Consider the following 14,902-nt stretch of genomic DNA (forward strand, 5'->3'; position numbering starts at 1 on the left):
GAGTAGGTATTTGGCATCTTCAACTTGCCACTTGCTCTGAATAACTTCCAAATTGTGTTTAATCAAACTGAAATTCAGTGCACAATCCATGGGAATCAGCTACATGTACCTCTTGTACATAGACATTAACATCTAGTAGCTGTCAATCCATCACAACCATCATGTCACTTCTCTGATACAGTTGCAAACCTCTTAAGAAGCAAAGATTCAAATTACAGGGTGCATTGAAAGGCTGCAACAAAGGCACTTTGTGTCCACGGACAAGAACCTAACTCAAGTGTTGGACTGGGCTGTATGCCAGGGCTGAACCATCTCTCTTAGCATTCAATTATTTAGCACCTACCTGCATTCCCACATTATCCATGCCTTGCATTGGCTTGCCATGCCAGCCTGTTATAACATTGCATATCATTAAAGCAGAAGTTGATAGATTATCTCTTGATTGGAGAGGTCATTGCCTGGCACTTGTGAGGCATGAATGTTACTTGCCACTTTTCCGCCCAAACCTTACTTCATTTGGACAGATTGTTTCTGTATCTGAGGAGTTGCAAATGTGTTGAATTTGTGCAATCACCAGTGAACATCCTACTTCTAACCTTATGATGAATAGAAGTTCATTGCTGGAATGCCCAGTCAGAGGAACACCTTGGATTGAGCTGGTTGACCTCCAAGAACCATAATCATTTTGTGTTAAGTATGACTCAGTAGTGGAGAGTTTTCTCCAATTTCCACTGACTCCAGTTTTGCTATTTCAACAATATATTTGAACTGTCAAGTATTTCAAACCTTTACTATTGTGCATAGCTATAGGACCATAGAGTAATATTGCAATTATGTCATGGAGCTGCTCCTCAATGGGCATAAATAACAGTTTGAGCAGAGTTGTGGGATAAGCTTGAAGTCTAGCCATGTGGATGTATGAGACATGGAGAAGATCCAACTAGCTTATTTAGACAGTAGAAATCATTGAACAGTCTTTCAATAATGTAAGATTAGGCCCAACTAAATCACGGACTACCATATATTGCAGCTTTAGATTTATTTAATAGTTTACATGTACCTAAATACAGTGAAAAATGTCGTTTCGCATGTTATTTGTAAAGTTTTGCCATACACTAACACCATCTTGTATCACTGATTATATTGCATGTTGTGTAATAAAATGTTATAGTCAAAGACTGTCTTCAGGATTAGGCTTTTTTAAATAAGAAATAGGAACAGAAATAGGCCGTTCAGCACATCAAGCCCGCTCCAACATTGCTGATCAGACACTATTCATACCCAATTTGGATATCCTTGGATTCAAGATCGTGCCAACACAGGGAGCTCTCTACAACAGATCATATTCTCACATTTCTTTCAATTGTTTTATACTTTCTACTGTATCTTCGTATTTCTTACTCTGTTCTATCACCCTATGATCTGCCTGTATTGAGACTAAAACAAAGCTTTTCACTGGACCTAGGTACACGTGACAATAATAAACCAAATCCTTCAATTTCCTGTTTTCCCCATAAACCTTGTGCTCCCCCCCCCCCGATCAATTAGTGAACCCAAACTCATGGATGCGAGCTTAAATACACACAAAAATCTTAGAACAGAAAGTAATTTAAAACGAATTCTGCAAAGACACACAAGTACAGACACCACAAAACTTATTGACACATGCGCATGCGCGGGGCGATGTGGCTTGCGACAAATGACACGGATTTAGAAGCGCATGCGTGAAAACTGACGCACGCGCATTGAGGGGTATGGCTTCCGTGGCGGCGCGGGTTGGGCATTGGGAATATTTCCGTGCTCTCGGTAAAGTGGAACATTTAAAACATCCGGAGCGTTTCGCGTTTATTCTTTTATAAACTCGGAGAGACTGGGTAGGTGGAGTTTGTGGAAGGGTGGTTGGAGAGGTGATTGGGGTCCGGGGTGTGGGAGGGGAAGGGCAGGGGCCGGGCGTGACCGGTGATGATGGGGTCTGTCCCATAAACCCTTCCCCCGGAGCAACATGTCCAGACACAACAGTTCCGGTTTTCAACCCACTGGCTCTGAATTGTTGAGTGTGGTACAGGCCTGACTGGTGGGAGAGCAATGGCTGCCTTTGAATCATGGCGGCGTGGGAATTTAGCGAGGATAGGATTGGACCCTGCAGTTATGGATCTTGCTGCCACTCTGTTCTTAAAGGATCGGAGAACTTCAGTCGCATTAAATTGTTGTCTTCAAACAGGAAGCTTGAGGGATAGGTTTGTGACTTGGAATGCAGGAAAGAAAACCGACATGGGAAAGCAAAATTGAACTTACTTGCTCTCACCTGACCTAATTTTCAGAGAAGGATTTTGAAATGGCTTACCCCTTTCCCCGAACTAAAGATCATTGAATTGCTACAGTGTGAAAACAGACCCTTCAGTCCAACAATTCCACACCAACCCTCTGAAGAGTATCCTACCTAGACCCATTTTCCTACCTTATTGTTCTACAATACCCTGTCTAGTGCACCCAACCTACACATGCCTTGTCACTTTGGGTAATTTAGCATGGCCAGTTCCCCTAGCCTGCACACCTTTGGACTCTGGGGGAATCTAGAGCAACCAGAGAAAACCCATGCAGACACCGAAAGCATGTGAAAAATCCACAAAGACAGTTTCCCTAGGCTGAAAATGAAACTGGGACCCAGGTACTGTGAGGTGGCAGTGCTAATCACTGAGCCAGATTATGAAGGTGAGGAGATGTGCAGGTTAGGTGAATTGGCCATGCTAAATTCCCAAAGTGTTCAGGGATGTGCAGGTTAGGTACTTAGTCAGGGATAAATATAGGATAATAGGGTAGGGGAATGGGTCTGGGTGGGGTACTTTTTGGTTGGTGTGGACATGTTCAACTGAAGGCCCTGTTTCCACACTGAAGAGATTCTGTGAGATGATATTAGTGGTCTTTGTTGGCTCTCTATTCTCTCTTCAAAAAAGAAAGCGGACAGTACTAGAGTGTAAATGTACAGGATCTGGGTAATATTCAGACATTATTGGTATTATAAATGAAATTACTTGTCAGTCACAGCATGAAAGAGTGTTATTCTGGCAAAATATCAAATTTTTGCTTGTATGTTTTTCAGTTCCTGAAATTAGTTTTTTCACGATCTTCTTATCTGCAAATAGATTTTGTCTGATTTCTACCATAATGGAGACTATACTGAAAGAACAACTGATCTTTGCTGCACAGAAAACCTTAAGGATAAGACAAAAGAAGAATTTTTCTGCATCACGTTGCTTGGATCTCTTTGCTGAGATCCTAGCTGTAGATTCAGAATTGAAGCCTGCTTTCCTGTTTGATTACAGTCTAGCAAAATCTGAACAGGTCCAGAACTACGTCCAGGAGATACAGAAGATTGGGCTTTTTTCTCAGGATTTACATATCCTCAGCATGGAAGAAAACGTACTGATAATAAACTTAAACAAAACCATAAGACATTTGGAAAGAACATTGCAAGAAAATAGGGTTCCAATCATCGATGTTTCTGCACATAGGTCCAGCCCAAGCCTAGCTGAGACATGTGTTAGTAAACAAGTGAAGGCCCAGTTGGATCTACTTTTGAAGCATCTGAAATCCCAAGTAGTTCAAAAGGGAAGATGTGAATTAGGTGTTGTTAGTGCAAGTAAAATTTTCTCTTCAGAGTGGAATCTATGTACAATGTTTGGATTTCTCCTTGGGTTCCCAGCTGCATACTGGTTTGATTTTAGCACATCTTTTGAGAATTGTTTGAGCATGACTGAGCTTCGGGTTTTCTCTGTCTCTGCTTTCTGTCACAGAATCACTAAAAAGCTCAAGCATCAAATGTATTCGTTCAGTATTCCAGAAATCCTTTACTTGGAGTTACAGAGCATTATAGCATGTTGGAACAGAGATCTTCAGTCAGACTTTATCAAGCAGTCCAATTTCTCTGAGCTCAATATTTCCACAGAGATCACCTGCCAGCCTGCAATTACACTTTAAATATTGTGCAAATGGAATATTGTCATTTGCTAATTAATTCTAAGAAGCCAAATACTGAGAATGCTGGAAATAATGAAATAAGAACAGAAAATGCTCAAGACATTCAGCAAGATAGACAGTATCTATGAAATTGTGACAAAACAGCATAAGACCTCTCTGGGAATGCTGCCTGACTGTTTAGTATTTACGTGTAAAAAATGAGGTCTGCAGATGCTGGAGATCACAGCTGCAAATGTGTTGCTGGTCAAAGCACAGCAGGCCAGGCAGCATCTCAGGAATAGAGAATTCGACGTTTCGAGCATAAGCCCTTCATCAGGAATAAGAGAGAGAGAGCCAAGCAGGCTAAGATAAAAGGTAGGGAGGAGGGACTAGGGGGAGGGGCGATGGAGGTGGGATAGGTGGAAGGAGGTCAAGGTGAGGGTGATAGGCCGGAGTGGGGTGGGGGCGGAGGTCAGGAAGAGGATTGCAGGTTAGGAGGGCGGTGCTGAGTTGAGGGAACCGACTGAGACAAGGTGGGGGGAGGGGAAATGAGGAAGCTGGAGAAATCTGAATTCATACCTTGTGGCTGGAGGGTTCCCAGGCGGAAGATGAGGCGCTCCTCCTCCAGCCGTCGTGTAGTTGTGTTCTGCCGGTGGAGGAGTCCAAGGACCTGCATGTCCTCGGTGGAGTGGGAGGGAGAGTTAAAGTGTTGAGCCATGGGGTGATTGGGTTGGTTGGTTCGGGCGTCCCTGAGGTGTTCTCTGAAGCGTTCCGCAAGTAAGCGGCCTGTCTCACCAATATAGAGGAGGCCACGTCGGGTGCAGCGGATGCAATAGATGATGTGTGTGGAGGTACAGGTGAACTTGTGGCGGATATGGAAGGATCCCTTGGGGCCTTGGAGGGAAGTGAGTGTGGAGGTGTGGGCGCAAGTTTTACATTTCCTGCGGTTGCAGGGGAAGGTGCCGGGGGTGGAGGTTGGGTTGGTGGGGGGTGTGGATCTGACGAGGGAGTCACGAAGGGAGTGGTCTTTGCGGAACGCTGATAGGGGAGGGGAGGGAAATATATCCTTGGTGGTGGGGTCCGTTTGGAGGTGGCGGAAATGGCGGCGGATGATACGTTGTATGCGGAGGTTGGTGGGGTGGTAGGTGAGAACCAGTGGGGTTCTGTCTTGGTGGCGGTTGGAGGAGCGGGGCTCAAGGGCGGAGGAGCGGGAAGTGGAGGAGATGCGGTGGAGGGCATCGTCGATCACGTCTGGGGGGAATCTGCGGTCCTTGAAGAAGGAGGCCATCTGGGCTGTGCGGTGTTGGAATTGGTCCTCCTGGGAGCAGATGCGGCGGAGACGAAGGAATTGAGAATATGGGATGGCGTTTTTACAGGGGGCAGGGTGGGAGGAGGTGTAGTCCAGGTAGCTGTGGGAGTCAGTCGGTTTATAATAAATGTCTGTGTTGAGTCGGTCGCCCGAGATAGAAATGGAAAGGTCTAGGAAGGGGAGGGAGGAGTCTGAGACAGTCCAGGTGAATTTCAGGTCGGGATGGAAGGTGTTAGTAAAGTTGATGAACTGTTCAACCTCCTCGTGGGAGCACGAGGCAGCGCCGATACAGTCATCGATGTAGCGGAGGAAAAGGTGGGGGGTGGTGCCAGTGTAGTTGCGGAAGATGGACTGTTCCACATATCCTACGAAGAGGCAGGCATAGCTGGGGCCCATGCGGGTGCCCATGGCAACTCCTTTAGTTTGGAGGAAGTGGGAGGATTGAAAAGAGAAGTTATTCAGGGTGAGGACCAGTTCAGTCAGTCGAAGGAGGGTGTCAGTGGAAGGGTACTGGTTGGTGCGGCGGGAAAGGAAGAAGCGGAGGGCTTTGAGTCCTTTGTGATGGGGGATGGAGGTGTATAGGGACTGGATGTCCATAGTGAAAATAAGGCGTTGGGGACCGGGGAAGCGAAAATCCTGGAGGAGGTGGAGGGCGTGGGTGGTGTCCCGAACGTAGGCGGGGAGTTCTTGGACTAAAGGGGACAGGACCGTGTCGAGGTATTGGGAGATGAGTTCGGTGGGGCAGGAGCAGGCTGAGACAATGGGTCGGCCGGGGCAGGCAGGTCCATCGCCCCTCCCCCTAGTCCCTCCTCCCTACCTTTTATCTTAGCCTGCTTGGCTCTCTCTCTCTTATTCCTGATGAAGGGCTTATGCTCGAAACGTTGAATTCTCTATTCCTGAGATGCTGCCTGGCCTGCTGTGCTTTGACCAGCAACACATTTGCAGCTGTTTAGTATTTACCTCCACTTAATGGCAAATTAAGTGCAACATTGCTTTGTGCTGGTCACAAAGCCTGCATAAATGCAATGATAGCTCATGAAATCAAAGTCTATGAAACTTATCAATGTCCAAAGTCAATTAATATAATTACAAAATTCAGCAATAAATATTGCACCTTTTGATTTGCTTTTTCATTTCTACTCAACCTGTGCAACTAATAAAGCACATAGTCTACTTGATAACTAGTAAATGCAGCAAATATTCGTGTTTTCATATTTGGCAAGCACTAATACTGTTCAAATTATATTTATTGTTACTACATTCTTGATATGTTGATAGAAAATACATATGAAGCAAGGCATTTGTATTACATTTCTTAGATTGTCCATCCAGATGAGAAATGAACAGGTACCTTTCTTATGTCATGTTTTTGAGTCTTCATGATTCTAATATTTTTTGCCTCTGCTGAAGTGATTGAAGTGCATGCTAAATGCTGATCGTTTTGTGGATGAAACAATTCTTAACATAGTCCTCAAACAGCCTTGTTCCATTTTCAATCAATGTCCCATTATTCTGAGGTGGTTGTCTAGAGTTTGAGTTCCAGTTCCATCTATTGGCTCTTCCAAGGTGTCTTGAGAAGTTGGTGTACTTTCTTGAGCTCCTAAATCTTTGAAGAGGTTCTCTGGATTTATCTTTTTTTTTAACATCAGTATTAACCCATGTACTTCTATAGATATATTTCAGCTACTTTCTTTTAATATTTCTAGCAGTTCATGCATTGAAAAGTCAAGAAGAGGCCAGTTCAGAAATTCGTGGACTGTGCCATGTTACCAGATGTTTTCTTTACATGTTGTAACACAACAATTGCAATAGCATCCACTGTTGCTTCCAATTCCACTTACATTGTTATTGCAACTTGCCCATTGAAAAGCTATTGATGAATTGGTATTTCTCTGGTTCGCTGCCTGAAAACAGGTCCTTTTCAACTATTTCTTGAACTGTAGCAAAATGCTGTATTTTGTTTTATTGTATGGGTGAATGATAGGTCCAGAGTATACCTTAACCACAGCAAGATTCAAAATCCCATCAGTTGGTGTTAAGTTGCTCCACACATGAACTGAGCTATAGGAAACCAGTGATATACCAGTCAGTATCCCAATACAACTTGAATTATTCTGTGTCATGCCACCTCCAAAATCAGCTTTTGACTCAGTTACCAATGATGGCTTTTGTACTGTATCTTATACTGCAGTGGACAGGTAAATCAAAATAAAACACACGGATTTATATTTCTGGTTGTCTTTATACTTGACAAGTTAGATATCAAAATGGAAAAAGTGTGTGTGTGTGTGCATATATATGTGTGTGTGTGTATATATATATGTCTGTGTGTGTATATGTATATACACACACACACACACACACACACACACACAACACACACATATATAATATATATATATAATATATTAAACCTCACTGGTTGGTTGTATTTGTTTTGCTGTTGAGATATGGAATTATTCTGTTTCCAATCTGATGTAGAAGTAGGATTTCACAATCAATCACACCAGAGGTGAGCAGAGCCTTATTTAATACATGTTCAACTAATACTGGAAGTATTTTAGAACATAGCTCTGAGTTTGCTGCAAAATTTTTGAAATTTACTCCAAACATACAGTTATAAATAAGAACTGGAAAGAGACCATAAGACATAGGAGTGGAAGTGAGGCCATTTGGCCCATCGAGTTCACACTGCCATTCGATCATGGCTGGTGGGCATTTCAACTCCACTTACTCGCACTTTGCCTGTAGCCCTTGATCTTGCAAGGAATTATCAATTTCTGTGTTGAAGACATTGAACATCCCTATCTCTACTGTACTCCGTGGCAATGAATTCCACAGGCCCACCACTCTCTGGCTGAAGAAATGTCTCCTCATGTCCATTCTAACTTGACATCCTCTAATTCTAAGGTTGGGTCCTGGTCTTCCCGCTTAACGGAAATAAATTCCCAGTATCCACCCTTTCTAAGCTATGCATTATTTTAAAGTTTCTATTAGATCTCCCCTCAACCTTCTAAATCTAATGAGTACAATCCCAGGATCCTCAGCTGTTTATTGTATGTTGGGCTTACCATTCCAGGGATCATCCGTGAGAATCTCTGCTGGACACATTCCAGTGCCAGTATGTCCTTCCTGAATTGGACACAGTATTCCAAATGGTGCCTAACTAGAGCTTTATAAAGTTTCAGTGGCACATTGCTGCTTTTGCATTCTAACATTACATTTGCTTTCTTAACTATGGACTCAACCTGCAAGTCAACCTTTAGAGAATCCTGGACTAGCACTCCCAGATCCCTTTGTACTTTGGCTTTATGAATTTTCTCATCGTTTAGAAAATAATCCATGCCTGTATTCTTTTTTCCAAAGTGCAAGACCTCGCATTTGCTCACGTTGAATTTCATCAGCAATTTCCTGGACCTCGCTCCTAAATTGTCTAAATCTTTCTGCAGACTCTCCACCTCCTCAGAACTACCTCCCTGTCTGCCTAACTTTGTATCATTGGTGAACTTTGCCAGAATGCCCCAGTCCCTTAATCCAGATCATTTATATATAAAGTGGACAGCTGTGGTTCCAACACTGAACCCTGCGTTACACCACATGTCACCAGCTGCCATTCTGAAAAAGAACCTGTTATCCCAACTCTCTACCTTCTGTCAGACGGCCAATCCTCAATCCGTGCCAGTAGTTCACTACGAACATCATGTACCCTCACCTTACTCAGCAGCCTCTTGTGAGGCACCTTATCAAAGGCCTTTTGGAAGTCTAGGTAGATAACATCCACTGGGTTTCCCTGGTCGAATCAACTTGTTACATCTTCAAAGAACTCTAGCAGATTTGTCAGGCATGACTTCCTCTTACTAAACCCACGCTGACTTGTTCTAATCTGACCCTGCACTTCCAAAAATTTAGAAATCCCATCCTTAATGATGGATTCTGGAATTTTACCTACAAAAGCGGTTAGGCTAATTGGCCTATAATTTTCCATATTTTGTCTTGACCGTTTCTTGATTAAGGGGGTTGCAGCAGTGATTTTTCAATCATCTGGGACTTTCCCTGACTCCAGTGATTTTTGAAAGATCACAACCAATGCCTCTGCTATTTCTTCAGCCACCCCCCTCAGAACTCTAGGATGTAAACCATCAGGGCCAGGAGATTTATCAATTTTTAGACTTCTTAGCTTTTCTAGCACTTCGTCATTTGTAATGGCTACCATACTCAACTCTGCCCCCGACTCTCCTTAATTGTTGAGATATTACTCGTGTCTTCCACTGCGAAGATTGATGCAAAGTACTTACTGAGTTCTTCAGCTATTTCCTTATCTTCCAACACTAGCGTTCTTGCATCAATTTGTAACGGTGCAATTTCTACTTTTGCCTCTCATTTGTTTCTTATGTGGGTGGCACGGTGGCACAGTGGTTAGCACTGCTGCCTCACAGCACCAGAGACCTGGGTTCAATCGCGCCTCAGGGGACTCTCTTTGTGGAGTTTGCACATTCTCCCCGTGTCTGCGTGGGTTTCCTCCGGTGCTCCGGTTTCCTCCCATAGTCCAAAAATGTGCAGGTTAGGTGAATTGGCCAAGTTAAATTGCCTGTATTGTTAGGTGAAGGGGTAAGTATAGGGGAATGAGTCTGGGTGGGTTGCGCTTCAGCGGGTCGGTGTGGACTTGTTGGGCCAAAAGGCCTGTTTCCACACTAAGTAATCTAATCATATGTATTGAAAGCAACTTTTCCTATCATTTTTAATATTACTGGCTAGCTTACCTTCATATTTGATCTGCTCTTTCTTATTTCTCTCTTTTGTTATCCTCTGTTTGTTTTTGTAGCCTTCCTAATCTTCTGATTTCCCAGTGCTCGGCTATTTTATAGGCTCTCTCTTTTTGTTTAATACATTTCCTGACTACCTTTGTCAGCCATGGCTGTGTAGTTTCCACCCCCTCCCCACAAATAATCTTTCTTTTCTTTGGGATGAACATGTATCCTCAATTACACCCAGAAACTCCTGCCATTGTTGCTCTATTGTCTTCCCCATGAGGCTCTGCTTCAAGTCGATTTTCGTTAGTTCCTCTCTCATGCCCCTGTATTTAACTGTAACACTATTGCATCTGATTTTGCCTTCTTTCTCTCAAACTGCAGATTGAACTCTACCATATTATGATCGCTGCCTCTTAAGTGTTCCCTTACTTTAAGATCTGGCTCATTACATAGCACTAAGTCCAGATTAGCCTGCTCCTTTGTGGGCTCCATCACAAGCCGTTTCAAAAGGCCATCCTGTAAGCTTTCCTACTTTTTAAAGAGGTACGGTATGTGATTGGTAGGACAGATGAATTCTTCCGATGCTTTTCTGCTGTACATTTGAACAAGGATGGGTACCTTCTGTAGACATCTCAGATCCAACTACAGATGACGATCTTTTTTAAAGTCAGAATTGCTTCATTTTTTTTTCACAATAATGACTCCTCACTTGGTATTTCAGTTGATTTCTATCAACTTCCACCAGAGGGAGCTAAATTCCAAAACACAATAAAAACCAAAACAACTGCAAACGCAGAGGTTCTGAGGAAGGATTATTGGACCTGAAATGTAATGCTGCCAGACTTACTGACCTGGTCCAGCAATTTCTGTTTCTATTCCAGAATGACAATTTGGGTTTGCAGAGTTCATCTAGCTCTCCCAGCCCAAAGGAAGTAAGCCATTCAAGGTTATTCTTCCTGATTTGGAGATGCCGGTGTTGGACTGGGGTGTACAAAGTTAAAAGTCACACAACACCATGTTATAGTCCAACAGGTTTAATTGGAAGCACACTAGCTTTCGGAGCGGCGCTCCTTCATCAGGTGACAATCACCTGATGAAGGAGCGTTGCTCTGAAAGCTAGTGTGCTTGCAATTAAACCTGTTGGACTATAACATGGTGTTGTGTGATTTTTAACATTCTTCCTGACGGTTTGAAATATATTTTTTAACTAGGTTGTAATTCTCCAATATTGTAAAGTTCTAGGTGAAATTCCTCATAAAATATTCCCCCCCCACCAAAGAGAATGGGAAGAGGGTTCACTGAGTGCTTAATACTGAAGATTAGATGAGACAATTTAAATGTTAAGCAAACTGAAATGCTATGGTACAAAAAGGCATGCAGTTTTAGTGGTTTTTCAAAGCTAATAATATCCTCAATAGTTAATTGATTCTTTTTGCTGTAAGCAAATGCAAATTTTGACCTCTACTTAATGTAAGCACATGACTTAAAAGGAAAGGAATCACAATTATCTTGGTTCCTGTGAATGAGATCCATTAGGTTCATACTGATTGACATGGAGTTGACTCATACCAATGTGTCTCCCCTACTGAATCTAATCATTAGCTTTGAAATATTTATATATTTTTGGTGGCACATCATTAAAAGATGGTGTAAAAAAAGATGATGTAAAAAAAGATGAAAAGGATCATTCTGAAATGTTTTCCCATATTTGGTGATAGGGCTTTCCTATTGTGTTTAAGCTGCCCAGATGGTGATACGTGTACGGAATGAGCTGCCAGGGGAAGTGGTGGAAGCTAGTACAATTGCAACATTTAAAAGGCATCTGGATGCATATATGAATAGGAAGGGTTTGGACAGATATGGGCCAGGTGCTGGTGGGTGAGACTAGATTGCGTTGGATATCTGGTCAGCATGGATGTGTTGGACTGAAAAGTCTGTTTCTGTGCTGTATATCTCTTTGACTCTATTGACTCTAAATGTTTCTTTATCCTTGGAAAAACTAGGTTGGGCAAACAGTCATGTTGGTTCATCTGTTTGGACGTGATACTGCATCCAGTAAGATAATGAGACTTGGTCCCAGCATTCCTTTATCAGGTTGTAGTCCAACTAATTAGCATTACATGGTTATCATCAGAAGGATCCCGAGGATAGTGGCTTTTAAACTGTGTTTCATCCTTATGAGTAATTGTGCATTGTTGTGAAGGGAGTTGACAATTACATGCCTGGTTATTTTTGTCCTTAGCAGAATACAGCTTGCTTGAGGGATTTACTAAAAAGTACCTTACAATGTTGTGGTTCTGTTCGCCGAGCTGGAAGTTTTTGTTGCAAAAGTTTCGTCCCCTTTCTAGGTGACATCTTCAGTGCTTGGGAGCCTCCTGTGAAGTGCTTCTGTGCTGATTCCTCCGGCATTTATACTGGTTTGAATCTGCCGCTTCTGGTTGTCAGTTGCTGTCTGCTGCAGTGGCCGGTATATAGGGTCTATGTCGATGTGTCTGTTGATAGAATTTGTGGATGAGTGCCATGCCTCTAGGAATTCCCTGGCTGTTCTCTGTTTGGCCTGCCCTATAATAGTGGTGTTGTCCCAATCAAATTCGTTTTGTTTGTCATCTGAGTGTATGGCTACTAGGGATAGCTGGTCGTGTCGTTTCGTGGCTAGTTGGTGTTCATGGATGCGGGTTGTTAGCTGTCTTCCTGTTTGTCCTATGTAGTGTTTTGTGCAGTCCTTGCATGGAATTTTGTACACTATGTTGGTTTTGCTCATGCTGGGTATCGGGTCCTTTGTCCTGGTGAGTTGTTGTCTGAGGGTGGCTGTTGGTTTGTGTGCTGTTATGAGTCCTAGTGGTCGCAGCAGTCTGGCTGTCAGTTCAGAAATGCTCCTGATGTATGGGAGTGTGGCCAGTCCTTTGGGTTGTGGCATGTCCTCATTTTGTTGTCTTTCCCTAAGACATCTGTTGATGAAATAGCACGGGTATCCGTTCTTGGTGAATACCTTGTATAGGTGCTCTTCTTCCTCTTTTTGTAGTTCAGGTGTGCTGCAGTGTGTTGTGGTCCTTTTGAATAATGTCCTGATGCAACTTCGTTTGTGTGTGTTGGGGTGGTTGCTTTCATAGTTCAGGATCCTTAGTTCAGGAGCCACACACTCAGATGACAAACAACACGAATTCGATTGGGACAACACCACTATTATAGGGCAGGCCAAACAGAGAACAGCCAGGGAATTCCTAGAGGCATAGCACTCATCCACAAATTCTATCAACAGACACATCGACATAGACCCTATATACCGGCCACTGCAGCGGACAGCAACTGACAACCGGAAGCGGCAGATTCAAACCAGTATAAATGCCGGAGGAATCAGCACAGAAGCACTTCACAGGAGGCTCCCAAGCACTGAGGATGTCACCTAGAAAGGGGACGAAACGTTTGCAACAAAAACTCCCAGCTCGGCGAATAGAACCACAACAACGAGCACCCGAGCTACAAATCTTCTCACAAACTTTGAGTACCTTACAATTTCATCTATCGCATATATTTTAACCCTGATTATTTCACAACATTGTCTTCCCATCATTTTCTTCATTGCTGTTCACAATTAATTTTGAGCACCGATCAATAGTAATACACCAAGAATACTGTGTTTGATTTTGCAACCCATGCTCAGCAGTTTTGAAACTCCACTCTGGGATTATTGTCATTTTTCTTCCTTTGCAAAAATCCATAGAAAAGTCATAATTGTTCTATGCTGCTCTGAGGAATTTATTTTTAACAGCTGTACAATGACGTACAACAGCATTGACTCGAATATTGTATGTATACCTTCAACTAAAATACAAATATTTTAAAGATGAATAGTTAAACTATAGGACATGAGATAGCTTTAGTAAATAGGGTTAAGAAGAATCGAAAGGCCTTTTACAAATACAGTAAGGACAAAAGGGTAACTAGGGAGAGAATAGGACCTGCCAAAGATCAGCAAGGCGGCCTTTGTGTGGAGCTGAGGATTAGATTATTATATTAGATTAGATTAGATTAGACTTACAGTGTGGAAACGGGCCCTTCGGCCCAACAAGTCCACACCGACCCGCCGAAGCGCAACCCACCCATACCCCTACATTTACCCCTTACCTAACACTATGGGCAATTTAGCTTGACCAATTCACCTGACCCGCACATCTTTGTGACTGTGGGAGGAAACCGGAGCACCCGGAGGAAACCCACGCAGACACGGGGAGAACGTGCAAACTCCACACAGTCAGTCGCCTGAGTCGGGAATTGAACCCGGGTCTACAGGTGCTGTGAGGCAGCAGTGCTAACCACTGTGCCACCGTGCCGCCCACAACCACTGTGCCACCGTGCTGCCCACAACCACTGTGCCACCGTGCCGCCCACGATGGGGGAAATACTAAACAAGTCTTTTGCATCAGTGTTTACTGTGAAAAAGGACATGAAAGATATAGAATGTAGGGAAATAGACATCTTGAAAAATGTCCATATTATAGAGGAGGAAGTGCTGGATTGCTTGAAATGGTTAAAGGTGGATAAATCCCCAGGACCTGATCAGATGTACCCTAGAACTCTTTGGGAAGCTAGGAAAGTGATTGCTGAGCCTCTTGCTGAGATATTTGTATCATCGATAGTCATGGGTGAGGTGCTGGAAGACTGGAGGTTGGCAAACGTGGTGCCACTGTTTAAGAAAGGTGGTAAGGACAAGCCAGGGAAGTATAGACCGGTGAGCCTAATGTTGGTGGTGGGCAAGTTGTTGGAGGGAATCCTGAGGGACAGGATGTATATGTATTTGGAAAGATAAGGACTGATTAGGGATAGTCAGCATGGCTTTGTGCGTGGGAAATAATATCTCACAAACTTGATTGAGTTATTTGAAGAA

General features: G+C 43.3%; 1 protein-coding gene across 2 annotated transcripts; it reads left to right on the plus strand.

Annotated features, from left to right (window-relative positions):
* Positions 1 to 1,755: 1,755 nt before the first annotated feature.
* Positions 1,756 to 4,203, plus strand: c26h1orf74 (chromosome 26 C1orf74 homolog). Of its 2 annotated transcripts, none has more exons than XM_060845200.1 (2): positions 1,756 to 1,806; positions 3,144 to 4,203. In XM_060845200.1, the coding sequence occupies exon 2, from the start codon at positions 3,166 to 3,168 to the stop codon at positions 3,976 to 3,978; it is 813 nt and encodes a 270-aa protein (XP_060701183.1). In that variant the 5' UTR covers positions 1,756 to 1,806; positions 3,144 to 3,165; the 3' UTR covers positions 3,979 to 4,203. The 2 variants fall into 2 exon arrangements, with proteins under 2 accessions (XP_060701183.1, XP_060701184.1); XM_060845201.1 differs by having other exon boundaries at positions 1,786 to 1,874.
* The last annotated feature ends 10,699 nt before the right edge of the window (positions 4,204 to 14,902 follow it).

Source organism: Hemiscyllium ocellatum, chromosome 26 (genome assembly GCF_020745735.1).
Source record: "Hemiscyllium ocellatum isolate sHemOce1 chromosome 26, sHemOce1.pat.X.cur, whole genome shotgun sequence".
Taxonomy (NCBI): Eukaryota; Metazoa; Chordata; class Chondrichthyes; order Orectolobiformes; family Hemiscylliidae; genus Hemiscyllium; species Hemiscyllium ocellatum.

Coding starts and splice junctions, on each gene's coding strand:
- c26h1orf74 (XM_060845200.1), top strand. CDS start 3,166: ATGGAGACTATACTGAAAGAACAACTGATCTTTGCTGCACAGAAAACC.